At 44.4% G+C, this 14,408-nt stretch overlaps 1 protein-coding gene and 1 long non-coding RNA gene across 6 annotated transcripts in view; both read left to right on the forward strand.

Moving 5' to 3' along the window:
- Window positions 1-137: 137 nt before the first annotated feature.
- LOC128897928 (uncharacterized) lies at window positions 138-6,929 on the forward strand. Of its 2 annotated transcripts, none has more exons than XR_008462642.1 (3): window positions 138-369; window positions 3,881-4,019; window positions 6,185-6,929. It is a non-coding gene; the product is annotated as an uncharacterized LOC128897928 (long non-coding RNA). The 2 variants fall into 2 exon arrangements; XR_008462643.1 differs by lacking the exon at window positions 138-369 and adding an exon at window positions 2,173-2,447.
- An 884-nt stretch (window positions 6,930-7,813) lies between these two features.
- The window catches only part of RNF145 (ring finger protein 145), a 45,441-nt gene continuing 38,846 nt past the window's right edge, over window positions 7,814-14,408 (forward strand). Inside the window, exon 1 of one of the 4 annotated variants that reach the window (XM_054168356.1) lies at window positions 7,814-8,031. Coding sequence is in view for 1 of the 4 variants with exons in the window: in XM_054168354.1 (XP_054024329.1) it covers window positions 8,391-8,423 (33 nt within the window). In the remaining 3 variants the exon portion in view is untranslated. Of the gene's footprint in view, window positions 8,032-8,311; window positions 8,452-8,791; window positions 8,813-14,408 lie in introns of those variants that run through there. The other 3 variants (XM_054168354.1, XM_054168355.1, XM_054168357.1) reach the window with 3 other exon arrangements.

Genomic DNA, 14,408 nt, shown 5'->3' on the forward strand with positions numbered 1-14,408 from the left:
GCGGTGCACCTTCAGCTCTGCACCGTTCAGGCTATGAGGCGAGGCGAAGGGAGGTTTCACGTGTACCAGGTTCCCTCCCCCGCCCGTCTGAGGAGAGCTCGGGGCTGCTCCCGCCGGGTTCATGCTTTTGCGAGGCGGCGTCCGCGGAGCAGGTGTCCTGCGCGGGTCCCCGCGCTGCCCTCATGGCCTTTGTGAGGCTAAGCTGCACTGGACACCACCAGATTTCAGCCCGGGCCCCAACGAGCAATTTCCACGTGCAGCTATTGCCACCGGTGTCTCCCTTTCATTACTAGCCCTGAGAGGAGATTGCTCTGTACCCAGGGATCCTGACTCCACAGGCATGTTGCCTTTTTGTGTCTGTTGAATCAGGTAACTTAGCAGCTATTTGCAGCTGGCTTCAGCTGCACTGGTTTTGTGATTGGACAGAAGATGTAAAAGATAAAAATGTATTTTGCACAAACACGGTCTTTTGCACTTGCAGAACTAGTTGAAAAAGTTCTGCATTACAGTTTGGTCTTATGTGGCGTTGAGATGACAGATTGCAGTTCTGCTTGGCATCAGCAGAGATGCTATTAAATTTGAGGGAGAAAAATGAAAGTTTCAGTTGGTGTTGCTCTGTAGATATAATATTTTCTGTCTTTTGTTTGGTGATAAAAGAACAAAGTAAAGGTAAGCAGCTGTGCAGCAAGTACAAGTTTCTTCAGAATGGCTGCTGTAACTGCTAAGCCACACCTTGAGTACTGTGTCCAGTTCTGGGCCCCTCAGTTTAGGAAGGACATCGAGACACTTGAACGTGTCCAGAGAAGGGCAACAAGGCTGGTGAGAGGCCTTGAGCACAAGCCCTATGAGGAGAGGCTGAGGGAGCTGGGATTGTTTAGCCTGGAGAAGAGAAGGATCAGAGGCGACCTCATTGTCCTCTACAACTACCTGAAGGGTGGTTGTAGACAGGAGGGGGTTGGTCTCTTCTCCCAGGCAACCAGCACCAGAACAAGGGGACACAGTCTCAAGTTGTGTCAGGGGAGGTTTAGACTCGAGGTGAGGAAAAAGTTCTTCACTGAGCGAGTCATTCGTCATTGGAATGGGCTGCCCAGGGAGGTGGTGGAGTCGCCGTCCCTGGAGGTGTTCAAGGGGAGATTGGACGTGGCGCTTGGTGCTATGATCTAGTTGTGAGGTCTGTTGGAACAGGTTGGACTTGATGATCCTTGGGGTCTCTTCCAACCTTAGTTACTGTGATACTGTGATACTGTGATACTAAGAGCCATTCCTTGTTTAAGTTTCAGTGAAGAAGTGCAGTATAAATAAAAACTGTAGAAGGCAGATTTCTTTCCTTAGTGGATATGAATTTAATATATTTCTTGCCTGGATATGTATTTTGAGTATTTGAGGCTTAACATAAAAGCTAAACAAAGTGGTGCAAATGGGAGACTGCTGCAGTGACTGTTCATGTCAGGTGTAGCATCTGAGTGCAGGTAAATCCATGTAAAACCAGTTGTTTTGTATGTATCCTAGTCATGAAGGGTTTGCTTTTTCCTTTAATGACACACAACTGTCCTCAGCGTGGAGGCAGCACATTACAGCAGTGCTGGAAAGCTTCCAAAGCTGCAACTGGTAATTAAAGACACACCCTGCATAAAAGTATGCACCCTCCAGGCCTGTTTAAAAATTCAGGCTACAGAAATTATGCACGGTGTGATTGTCTGTAATCTTTTAAAAATAGGGTTTTTTTACTGTTTTCTGGTTGGCTTTTAAAAAGCTCTCTTGAAGAGGAGGTGTAGGGTTTGTGTATGTTTGTTTGTTTTGAAGAGTAGTATGAACAAGAATTTTGAAGTAGGATGTGTATTTCATTTCGGATGTGTATTTCATTTCTGATGGGACGTTGGTGTTTTTAGTATCCTGAGCTGTGACTAGAACATCCTTGTGCTAGGTGCTGGCAGAAAATGCTCTGATGCTGACAGCACTCCTGGGACAGATAAACACATCCTTTTAGTTAGCTGTGAAAACGCATGGTGGTGCTCAAGCCTAACGTTAATGTGCAAAGTAGTAGACTAATTTGACTAAGACTCTGTAATTACCATGCAGACCCCAAACAGCATAATCTTTTCTTTGTACTGAGGAGTTTGTTTTGTGCTGGTACTCTGGACTTACTGCTGCAACTAGCAGAGCAAAGAGAAAGGAAAAGCAGTGGGGAGATTTTAAAGCTCCCTTTCACCTTGATGTGCACTACATCCTGGGATGCTCTGGGGTGAAATAAAAAAAAGTGACTGCATGTCAAATTGATGCCTGCTGGCTCCTTTCCAGTACCTCATGTTCACAGCAAGCGTTCTGAGCGTTTGGAGGAATATGTTCCTCTGCATAAATACTGAAGCTGAGGAACTCATCTCCTAAATTGATGTTCATACTGCATATAAGAAAGCAAAATTCCCACTAGCAGCTCTTGGGGGTGCTAGGTAAGAATCCTCTCAAATTATGATTTAAACCTGAAAACCTTTTGGAAAGCTCAAAAGGTTGCTTTGAGGATGAAAAGAACGATTAGATTGCATCTCTGTGTGATGTAAGGGGTTAGAAAGCAAAAGGGGATGACATTGCAGGGCTGAGAAATGCTAGATATTTATTATATTCAGTGACTTTAATGGTGGCTAGTCGGTGCAGATGTTAATGTGATGCAGACTTGCAATGGGCCAGCATCCCAGAATGCAAGGTTTTTCAACTTCTGTTTTTTTCAATTTTAAATAGCTTTTTGGTTCAGAAAAGTCTACCCCACTTCTAAATTGAGCCCATGTTAGAAAAAATTCTACAGCAGAGCCCTCATTCTCTACTAGGAATAGAAAATAGTTTGGTATCAATGTATTTTAATGTCTTAACACCTTTTGTTTTCCCATCTTGGCTATTTTTACTATTTCCTACATTAATTACTTTTTCCTAGTGCTTTTTCTTTGTTTTATAATTTGTTCATAGCAAGTGGTAGAAGTAATGATATCTTGGAATGCCAGACTCTTCAGGTCTATACCATTAAAGTGTTTCCAGCCCAACGCAGACACGTGCCCCCTTTCCTTGCTGTTCAAGATCACTCCAGTGTAATGCAGCAGACAGCATGGTTTACTGGACACTGCCATCACTGTGCCCAAGAAATCACAGTATCACAGTATAACTAAGGTTGGAAGAGACCCCAAGGATCATCGAGTCCAACCTGTCTCGGTAGACCTCACGACTAGACCATGGCACCAAGTGCCACGTCCAATCTCCTCTTGAACACCTCCAGAGACAGTGACTCCACCACCTCCCTGGGCAGCACATTCCAATGACGAACGACTTGCTCAGTGAAGAACTTTCTCCTCACCCCGAGTCTAAACCTCCCCTGGCGCAGCTTGAGACTGTGTCCCCTTGTTCTGGTGCTGGTTGCCTGGGAGAAGAGGCCAACCCCTTCCTGGCTACAACCACCTTTCAGGTAGTTGTAGAGGGCAATGAGGTCACCCCTGATCCTTCTCTTCTCCATGAATGTAAGCTCTGACTCTGAATTACAGTGTGGCTCTGGGCAGATCACCAAGAGATGAATTTCCAGTGTTCAATAATGTGGTGTGTTTCAGTAACTAGCAGCTTGGCTGTAGACATGGACACATCTTAAGTTTGTCAAATTACCACTGGTACAATGGGTCTGTGTCTCAGCTTCTTTATCAGCAAAGTGGAGGTTAGATTAATATTTATATAGTTCTCTTACAGGAGTTTTTTCAGGATTGTTTAATTAATCTTGGCACTGTGAAATACTAGAGCCTTGTACCAGTGTACCATATGATTTTCCACTTCCTGAATGCAACTGTTACTCCTCTGGCACTATTCAGCCCAATTATTTTTATTTTATTTACTTCAATTCTTTGTGTTCTAGACTATGCCCCACTGGCAAGGGATCTCGGGAGAGAACTGTGATGCTTTTGTTCACCAAACAAAACCTGATTCATCACTTTCCTTACATCACCACCCAGCTCTTTAGCTTCTCAACACAGACTGGTATGGCTTCCCTTTAGGTAAGTTGTAAATCACAGCAGCTGTGTGTTTGTTTGGAATCCAGTGCTCTCCAGTGTTGTAAAAGCAGTAAAAATACATGTAATCATAAGAGATATGTAATTATCAGATATGGTGCAGGAGTGGTTTCCTGAAGAGACTGAAGATAAATATGAAACTCAGAAACTGGAACTAAGTGAATTGCTTTAAAGAGCTCTGAAAAGCAGTGAGAATGGGAGGAAAAATGAGGGCAGATGAGAAGCTAAGCGATGGGGAAAAATGTAGGAAATAAGATCGCAGATAGGGAAAAGCAGGGGGATTTCTGAGAGAGGGTATAGAGAGAGTAGGCAATCACAGAAAGAGATGCACTGACTCTGTTGCTATTGTAGGACCCAGTAATGCTCCCAGTTCCTGTGTGTGGCTATGGGTTTCTGCAGCAATTAAAGTTTATTTGTGCTTATGTTCACTGAATGGAATAAAAGTGCAAAAGAACACAGAGGCTTTGGGGGTTCCCTGCTGGCAGTATTACGAGGCACACCAAATTAAGTTTTGCAGGCAACCTTAATTTTTGCATTATTAAACTTTTGCCAGACTTTTTGTAAGAAAGCCTACTTCCTAAGACATTCCTTTGCTTTTATATATGCATGTATGAATATTTTTTTTTAATGGCTCGTGAAAAGCTTTAAATAAACCTGGCCATGTTATTGTCCACCTTAGGCATGCAGTGTCATAGAATCATAGAATTGTTAGGGTTGGAAGGGACCTCAAGGATCATCTAGTTCCAACCCCGCTGCCATGGGCAGAGACACCTCACACTAGATCAGGTTGCCCAGAGCCACATCCAGCCTGGCCTTAAAAACCTCTGGGGATGAGGCTTCTACCACCTCCCTGGGCAACCTGTGTCTCACCACCCTCAGGGTGAAAAACTTCTTCCTAACATCCAACCTGAATCTAGCCATTTCTATTTTTTTTTCCATTCCCCCTAATCCTGTCACTACCTGACACCCTAAAAAGTCCCTCCCCAGCTTTCTTGTAGGCCCCCTAAAGATACTGGAAAGCCACAATAAGGTCTCCTTGGAGCCTCCTCTTCACCAGACTGAATAGCTCAAACTCTCTCAGTCTTATAGGAGAGGAGCTCCAGCCCTCTGCTCATCCTCGTGGCCCTTCTCTGGACACATTCCATCACTCCCAGATCTTTCTTGTAATGGGGGGCTCCAGAACTGGACACAGTATTCCAGGTGGGGTCTCACCAGAGCAGAGTGGAGGGGGAGAATCGCCTCTCTCAACCTGCTGGCTATGCTTTTCTTCATGCAGACCTTGCACTTGGTCTTGTTGAACCTCATGAGGTTGTCATGGGCCCACTTCTCCAGCCTGTCAAGGTCCCTCTGGATGGATCCCTTCCTCCATTGTGTCTGCTGCACCACACAGCTTGGTGTCGTCAGCAAACTTGCTGAGGGTGCACTCAATGCCACTGTCCTTGTCGAACAAGATTGGTCCCAGTACTGATGCCTGAGGGACTCCACTTGTGTTCTTCTAAGTCAGCATATTTTGGTGCTCTTGAGAATTCTTATGTGGGATTTTCTTTGTAAGCAGTTTGGGGTGCTGGCATTTGTCCATCCACATGGACAAATCAGGCTTCCACATTATCTGAACTCTGAGAAGGTCTTTTGAAAGTTTTAATGAGATGTCACCATAGTGGCTCCCTTCTGTCCTCAGTTTCTGACCACTGAAAGTTTGGAATCCAAATGCCTCTGTTAATAATGGGAGATAAACAATCATTGAATTCAGAAGTTTTAGCCACCCAGTGTTGAATACAGAAAAGGCTTTTAAAATTCCAGAGAAATGAAGCAGAAAGTTGAGGTGCTTTTAAAAAGACATGCCTGACAAGGCAGTGGTAATGCCACATAGCTGGTCTGCCCATTAGAAAACCTCTGCATTTGTGGAGTAATGCATTTTCAGAATTAAATACTGAGAGGTGACAGAATGAAATAAAGGTGGGGTTCAGTTCCTGTTGTTTGAGTGCAAACTGAAGCAAGAACTTCAGTGGTTTGCTCCAATACTTTCATGATATAATTACTTCTATTACAACAATAGGGATTTCCACTCCATCTCCTATAAATACTTGTTGCTGCTTATAGTTGTACATATGTCTTTGTCTCTCCCTCCTGCTTACTGTTATTTCTCACAGAAACAGCACTGAATACAGGCTTTATGACTTACAGATCCTGCACTGTTGCCCCTGTCCTCAGCCTCAGCACTGAACCAACCCCACAAAGGACTGCAAAAAAGTGACTCATGGTTCTTCCTCCATGTACATCATGAGAAGACAAGCAGGCCCTAGAAATGAAGCTGAAATTCTGAAGCCTTATTTGACAGTTGCTTCATGCTCTTGTGATAAGTGGGGTACTGGCAAGTATTAGTGAACAGTGATGCAGCAGTGAGTCAGATGAGGCAGGCAGAATGATGGGGTGGCTGGGGGCTGGGGAAGCCATTGTTTTCCTATGTTCTCTGAAGGAGTCCAGGGTTGGAAGCTGTGAATTTACCCTGGATACAAACACAGAATTAGGTGATAGTACAACAGTTATGATAAAAGTTAACACAAACCGCCTTTTTCTTCTGGCGTTTTAAAAACCTTGGGTACTTAGACAAGGGTAATTTTGCAAAGCAGAATGTGTACAGACACCCACACCCTTTATTTTCATCTCTACTTCATAAAGATGTTGTGTTGAGGCTATACATTGTTAATACCTATGCCTGTGAACCCTCCAGCTCTCATTAGAGAGGGCAGGAAAAAAGCAATTACTAAACTGGCTAGGCCAACCCTTGTGAACTACAGGATTTTCCAGTTCAGCGTATTCCTTCATTCCTCACTGCTGCAGAGTTTTTTTTTCATGTCCCTGGCAATGTGGCTTTGTAATTTTTCAAACATTAAAGTGAAAAACATTACTTCTCTTGGGTCATTTTTTTTTTTACTTAGTGCTTATGAATGCATGATGCATGCTAGGGCTTGGCCATGCAGCTTTTACAGAGTAATTATTAGTGGGACTTTCCATTCTGGGGCTGGGTGCAGACTGTGATGATGAGGTGCTGCACATAGGACGCTTAGCACAGGTGTCCAGCTGAAAAATGGCAGTATGGAAGAATAGAGAGTCTCTGGTGGTCTTCTTGTTGGTCTCACAACAAAGGTGACTATAGATTTTGCAGTACTCCACTAGGGAAAAATGTAGTTAACCCTAACATCTGAAATTAATATAGTGGTTTGTGTTCCACAAGGTTAATACAGAGCATTAATAAAATAGGGGAGATGGCTTTTATACAACTGACCAGACGCTGCCTCAAATTGTGCTGCCGACTCTGTGAGTCATCTTGCAGCTGCCCTGACGAGTCCTTCGTGTCCCGAGAAGACCCCAAACCAAACCAAAACTAAAACCCTGGTGTCCTATCGGAATTTAAAGCCAAAGCTCTGCCCTTTCGGGGAGGGGGTGGAAGAGCAAGGCTAACAGCGTGGCGAGCAGCCGGCTGGTGCCGCGCTGGCTGGCAGGGAGCCCTCTCCCTGCAACTGCGAGCAGCTTCCCCTGCCTAATTCCTATGCCCAAAGCGGGTTTTTCCACCCAAACCTGCGTTTTCTCGTTGAAAAGCCTGTTCCGCTCTCTCACCACCCCCGGCCCTGGGGGACAGTGGTACGGCGAGAAGCGCGGACCTGCAAGACCTGCTCCGCGGACACGGTACCCCAGCCCCAGCGCCTCCAGCAGCTCCGGCGAGGGCGGGCCCAGGGGGGCGCGCGCGAGGCGGGCCCGGCGCATGCGCGGAGCGGGGCCGCGCGCGCGCAGGCAGCGGGGCCATGGCCGCCCGTCTGCGGGGCCGGGGGGTGTCGGCGCCTTGAGGCGGCGCGGCGCAGCCATGGTGCCTCGGGGAGCCGCTCTGTCGCCGCCGTCGGGCACCGAGCCGCCGCCGTCGCTGTAAGGCGCGGAGCCCCGACGCGACACCGGGGAGCAGGATCAAGAGGAGGAGGTGGCGGCAATCCCGCCGGTCCAGGTGATTCCCCACCCGCCGTTTCAGACACGCGCGGGCCCCTCCCCGGCCGTTCCGACTGTCGCGGGGGCCGAGGCGGGGGCGTCCATCCCTCCCCCCTCCGCGTATCCCGGGGCGCTCTTCCGCGCACCGCGCTGCTCGCACGCGTGTTCGCCCGCCCGTGTGGTGGGGCTTCCCCCGGCCTTCCCTGTGTGCAGCGGCCCATCATCCCCTCCCGCCTCCCCCCTCCCCTTCCCTCCCCTCTCCCCTCCCTTCGCCGGCGCTGGCTTGCAGCGAGCCGTGCCGGGGTTACTAGAGTTCAAAGGCGGCGGAACTGCGCGGGGCCCGGGGAAGGATGCTCGGGGCTTTCTGCGGCGCCGGTGATGAGTGCGGGAGTTTCGCCTGGCAGGCGGCAGGCAGGAAATAAGTCGCCGGCTGGGAAGTGTGCGTGGAGGGGAACGGAGGTGGGGGGGGTCATGGAGCTCGCAGGCCCGCATGCTTGAGTACGTGTGCCCAGCCCGGCGGTGCAGCTGGACCTGCGCCCGGAGGATGAGCTGCTCGGTGCTGCAGTCGTGACTGAGGTGCTGGCTTCGTTGGGGGAGGTTGCGATGTGCCTCTCCCTCTCTGGGTTCTGGCTTTACCTTCTGCTTTCCGCGCCCGTCTGTAAATATCCCCTAACCCTTTGTCGGGCTGCTAGACGCCGCACGCCCGCGGCGGTGAGGCACGGAGCTGGGTCCAGGTGGGGAGAGGGGAGGCCCGGCTGTGCCCTCCGAAGACGGGCCCTAAAGCATGTGGTAATGGTTATGTAAGAAGCAGTCCCTCTGAACAGGTTTTTTTTTTTTTTTCTTTCCTACTTATGTTAGTCGATTTTTTGAGACGTTCTGTAGCCTTTCAAAATAGGGTTTGTGATGAGAATTTTCTTTTTTTTTTTTCCCCCCTGTGATCGAGAGTAGTTCTGTGTACTCAGTACACTTGTGACAGATGGTTGCTCTTAGTGGAAGTCTTTTGCTTGCGCTACCTTTTTGGGAGAGTGTGTGTGTGGGACCTGGTGCAGAGATAACCTGATTGGGGGAATAAAGTGGGGGGAAAAAAAGGCTGTGTTTTTTTTTTTCTTTTTAATTTCTTTAATGCATGCATGTAAGTATCAGTTAACGAAGGAGAATAGTAGATATCATAGGCAAAAGGTGGGTTTTGCCACTGAAAAAGGCAAAATATAATAATATAATGTATTTGACTTGTAAATACTAGCTATTTGTGATCTCATTCAAAATACTTCAAAAGTTTGTGGATGTTGCTGTATTTCTTCTGCAGATTTTAGTACAAGTTTCTCTTAGCCTATTTTGTGGACTTGGCACTTGGATGCTTTAAGTTATATTTGTGTTAGGGTTTTTTTCTGGTGTATGTAATGAACCCTAGAGATCAAGTCTGGGAGAGGAGGAAGGAAATAATTTGTAGTTACTCTTTGATCACTTTTGGTTTTAGGTTAATGATGATAGATTGGAAAGTTGAAAATATATATTTTAGGATGAGAGCTGTTAAGATGTTGCACCCTGTAACTTTGGTTCAGCTGTAACCTCGGCTTATATTTACCAGTTAAATAAGAAGTTACCTCCATGTGACAAACTATCTTTGTTTCTAGTTTGTTTTAATAACTACAATAATCAGCTGGTTTTTTTTGAGCTGTAATATCACTAAGGGATTCAGTTAGCTCCTAAACTAAACATTAGGAAATAACCTGTCTTTTTGAACACTGTTCTATGGAAGGATTGTCAAAAAAGTTATAAAGCAATATAAAGCTACTGCTTATTCAAAGCACAGAATTCACCTGCATCATTCTGAGAAGCTACTGATGTTAGAACAACCTAATTCTGAGATAGGAAGTGAGCAGCATGCCTCGGGAATAAATAACACGGGAATTCCTTTCCTTTGCAGAGGGTGGAAAGTATCTCACTCTGGTTCAACAGCTGGGGTCCATGGTGCAGATGCAGAAAAGTACATCATGCCAGTATGATATGAATAAATGGGTGTGTCGTGGAAAACTCTGTAAGCCTGCTTAGAGTTTCATGTTGCACTCTCAAAAATATTCTCTAAGCTGTTTGCTAAGCTTGCGTTGGTTTCCTCCTCTTCACACAGACATGCAGATAGCTTCTCTTTCAGTCCTCTGGAACTCTTTATGTGGTGATCTACTTTTTCTGAGTTCATTTTTAGCTCCAGAGGGACCTGGCAATGTTTGATGTGGTTAGAGAGTGGACAGTTCATCGTTGTTATGTGTTTTAAATGGATGTTCATGTCTAGCGCCTTCAATATGATTCAGACATTTGTGCCAGCACCCCTGCCTTTACCTTTATAACATTTCCTTTCATTTTAGAGAAGCCCTGCTGCTTTGTAATTAGTTGCGTACTTGAAAGGAACGTTCAGGAGTGGGTACTTCATCTTGTGGAGGTTTTCTGGAAAGATTTTTTTTTTTGGTTGCTTATCTTAAGATTGAACACGCTTTTAAAGAGACTTTTCTAAGTGTTCTCACCATTTGTTTGATCTTTCTGTCACATGAGTCAGGTACTGCGGGAAGCTAAGCTGCCTATTTCACACGACTGGAAATTGATGCTCTTTCTATATTACTCAGATAGCTAAGGTAGCAGCAACGGAAACTTTATCAGTATTGACCTAGAGAAATTTTGACAGCCTAATTTTATATTTTAATTTTTGAACAGTCAGGTAGCTAGTTATTGATTGGCATTGCAGGTGCTAAACATAGGCTGTGTCTGGATCTGAAAAGGCTAAAAACTAAATGAGCAACTGTGAAATATATTTCATCCTGTCACGTAAAATCATCCTGGTAATAACACATTTGGGTTGCAGGGTTTTTTGTGAAGCTTGTGTGGCTGGTCTTCCTGTGATCCAGCTCCCTGAGGTGGGCTGTCACAGACTGCATCATCTTGGGCTGTCATTAATGCTGTGGGTAGGTCCTCTGGGTATTCTATCCTCTGCAGAGGAGCTTTGGGATTGCTGCCCAGATTTTCTCAGAATGTGCTGATACAAATGTGGTTAGGCAGGCTTGTAGGTGTAGGCTTGCAAACACGGCTGTGATGGCAGAAAGAAAAATGCTGAATAATTAGTTAATAAACCAAACCTTGGACTGGCAAGAAACTGTGGAGTCAAAAAGGACCTTGGAGCCATTCAGTTTGTTGATTCAATCTAGATTTTCTACTGAAGTTTTTACTTGCAGATACTGTCAGTTCCATTTTAATTTTAATAAATTAGATTCCAGTCTTTCAGTTGCCTAGCTGAACTTGGCAGATCTATGAGCTAAAAAACAAGGAGCACCTCTGAGTGTGACTAGATTTGGACGGATCATACGCAGGCAGATGCTGCTGCTATAGGAATCCACAGAAAGGTTTTGCTGCATACCTGGTGGATTTGTTAACCTTTGTTCACATGTGTTAGGCCCTGAGTTCATTCCCTTGATCTTACCTACTCATTATGAAAAATAAAAGACACAGGATGTTTTACAGGCTGCCCATAAATAATACACTCACTGTATAATTGAGAGTGTACTGGAACTGCGCTTAGCGTATCAATGTACTCCAGAAATAAATCTTTAAAGAAAATTTTAGCCTCACAGCTCTGTGATATGTATCCTAATTTCCTGAACTGATTTTCTTTTTCCTGCTATAAAAACTCACTAGAATCAATGAAAGTTGGAAATACAGATCTTCTTTTCTATGCAGTTAACTGTCTTTTGTTGGTTTTGTCCATTTTTAAATGTCTTTAATGTGAATGCATGCTCACCTAAGTCCCTTATCAGCACATAAGAAGTTGACCTAATTTGGTTTGCAGTAAAAGTTGTTTTTTGCAGTGTCTTATATTTGTTCAAAATAATTAACCTTAGCTGTGCCTCAGTTCACAGCTGAGTAAGTCTTGGGTGGGTAGGAATGTAGGAATTTATTTGTTTTCTAGGTAAAACCAGCAGTTCTCCAGTCATACCACCGCAGCAATCCATATTGTTAGACCAGAGGGGGAAAAGTAGGAGAAAAAATAATTTGTTTATTCTTGTTAACTTCTTACATAGCAAGATTGAGCAGTCTGTTTGCTGAGTGACTCTCTCTCTAAGCCTTTAAATTGAAGGCTAAATAGTCTCTGATTATTACTTGAGTTACTGAACTGCTCTAGAGAGCGATGAAAACAGAGCGCTATTGGAAATGCTGACCGGATCCTAACGCCGGTGTTAGCATGCACATCTGCGGTGTTTCAGTGCTTTATTAGTACGCTTGGTATGCTCACTGGCCTTCTCAGCAGAAATTTTTGAGTGCTGTCCTTGTTAGCCAATTTAAATTGCATGAGACGAAGACATCTTTTGCTTTCCTTGATGCTGACTGCATGGGAAAGAACTGTTTTGATGAATCGGTGACTCACATACTCTCCAGAGTTCCAGGTTTCGTTGTTGTGGTTATTCTGTAGACTCACAAAGGGAATATATTTCTGATAAGCCTTTTGGTCCTGTTCTCCTGTTCTTTCCTTTGTTTTCTCCCTCACAAACTGGTGATAGAGAGATCTAAGTCTCTGAAAAATGGATTTCTTTTGTACTTCAGATTCCTTTCTGCTTGCTCCCAAGAACAGGACAGGCATACAGAAGAAGGGGTTTTGGGGAGTGTCTAAATGCAGCCCGACTGAAGGGTCTAATTTTAGGTTTTGAACTGTGACATTGAGCTTTTCTGTAGTTGCAGGTAAGATGTGTATTTTGGCTTGCATTTGTGTTTTTTCTTTTTTCCATCTTCAGGAAGCTTTTCCTGGTGATGCTTTTGGCTTCAAAATGTAGCACTGACAAATAATTGGAAGTGGAAGCTGGACAGCAGATCAAAGACTGCTAGTTAACGGAAGTGTCCAAAGAAACTAAAATTTGATTTCTGTTCCTCACATCCATGAAAACTATCTCCTTTGTTTTCTAGTCATTAATCTCTCCAAGTGTTTTAGGTTGTAATCCTGTAGGAGAATGAGCATCTTGCTCACAGATGCTAGGCTGAATGCTGCAGGATAAAGTCTGGTTTTGAAGTTCTGATCCTGACTGGAATTACTATATCTGCTGCCACCAAAAATCACCACAGAAAGTGTTAGAATAACTCTCAGATTTGCAGATATTCCAGCATATTTTTTGTGACTGTTAAGTAAATGTCCTTTTACATTTAAAAACTCTATTCTGTTAATGTGATTTTTCACCTGCTTGGATAAATGGGCACAGATTTTGTGTGGCCTCTTGTATTGCTTTGCTAGTGAGTGTTTTCTGCCCGTGATGTGATAGATTTGTCTTTAGGTTGGTGCAGATACAACAGTTGAACTCCTTTAAGTGGCATAATTCACAACCTCAGCTGAAATGGTAACATTTTATGTGATAACAGACCCTCAGAAAGAAAATTCTATTAAAGGTAAAATGTGTCTCATCTTTCAAGGTTTGGTTGCAGTTCTTTGAGTTTACTGCTGATCTGTTCTGCTAATGGAATGAGCTAGAACAGGCTTGTGAGAGTATTTTGGGGGGTTTTGGTTTATTTTTTTTCCCTATGGTGTTTTGCTAATTCATCTGTTTTCTATGAAGCTAAAGAGGAATATGCTTTTGGCAAAATGGTTATGTGGGATGAGGGAGGGGTTTTTTGAAAAGTACTCTAGTATTGGAAGACAAAAGTGTTTCAATAAACATTGATCAATTAGGATGGGAAATTTTTGTAAGGTAGTTTCAGTGAACTGGGACAACTGTGCTTGCGCTCACTTATGTAAAGTCTGAAGTTCTTCCTGATACCGTTCTTTTTCTTACCCTGATTAGGATCAGGGAGATGTTTGAAATCATGGGGAGAAAAAAAAAATGTGAAACACAAACTAGTGGCTTCCCAGTCCTGTTCTTAACTCTGTTTTTTGGCTATACGTGACCATGACCTATTTTATTTGTTTTTGTTTTTTTTTAACGATGTTTGAGCATCCAGCAACTCTTCTCATAATTTATCCAAAGGTTTTAGAGGTTTAACATTGTGGTGGGGTTTTTGGGGGGTTTTGTTTGTTTTTACACCAATCAGAACAATGTATTGTGGGAGCTCTTTACAATATAATGAGCTTAGAGCAATGACTTTGTTGCTCGCCTGTATTACGTTCTGTTAGAACTTGGCAGCAATTACAACCGAGGCTTTATTTAACACATCCGCGTTTCTAGTTGAGTTCATTTTTAAGGGTTTCTTGTTAGTACTGGGTGCTTTGTCTGTCAGTGACAACATGCTGCAGAGGTGCAGTGGCTGCTTCTGGTATCCGTTGTGACACAATGTGGCTTGCAAAGTTGGTTTTGCTTCCGCTTTAGCTGGACTCAAAATTTAGATTGATAACATAAATGCTGCACGTTTCGGTTCTCTTACGTTCTCCAGGAT

This window comes from Dryobates pubescens, chromosome 16 (assembly GCF_014839835.1).
Source record: "Dryobates pubescens isolate bDryPub1 chromosome 16, bDryPub1.pri, whole genome shotgun sequence".
NCBI lineage: Eukaryota > Metazoa > Chordata > Aves > Piciformes > Picidae > Dryobates > Dryobates pubescens.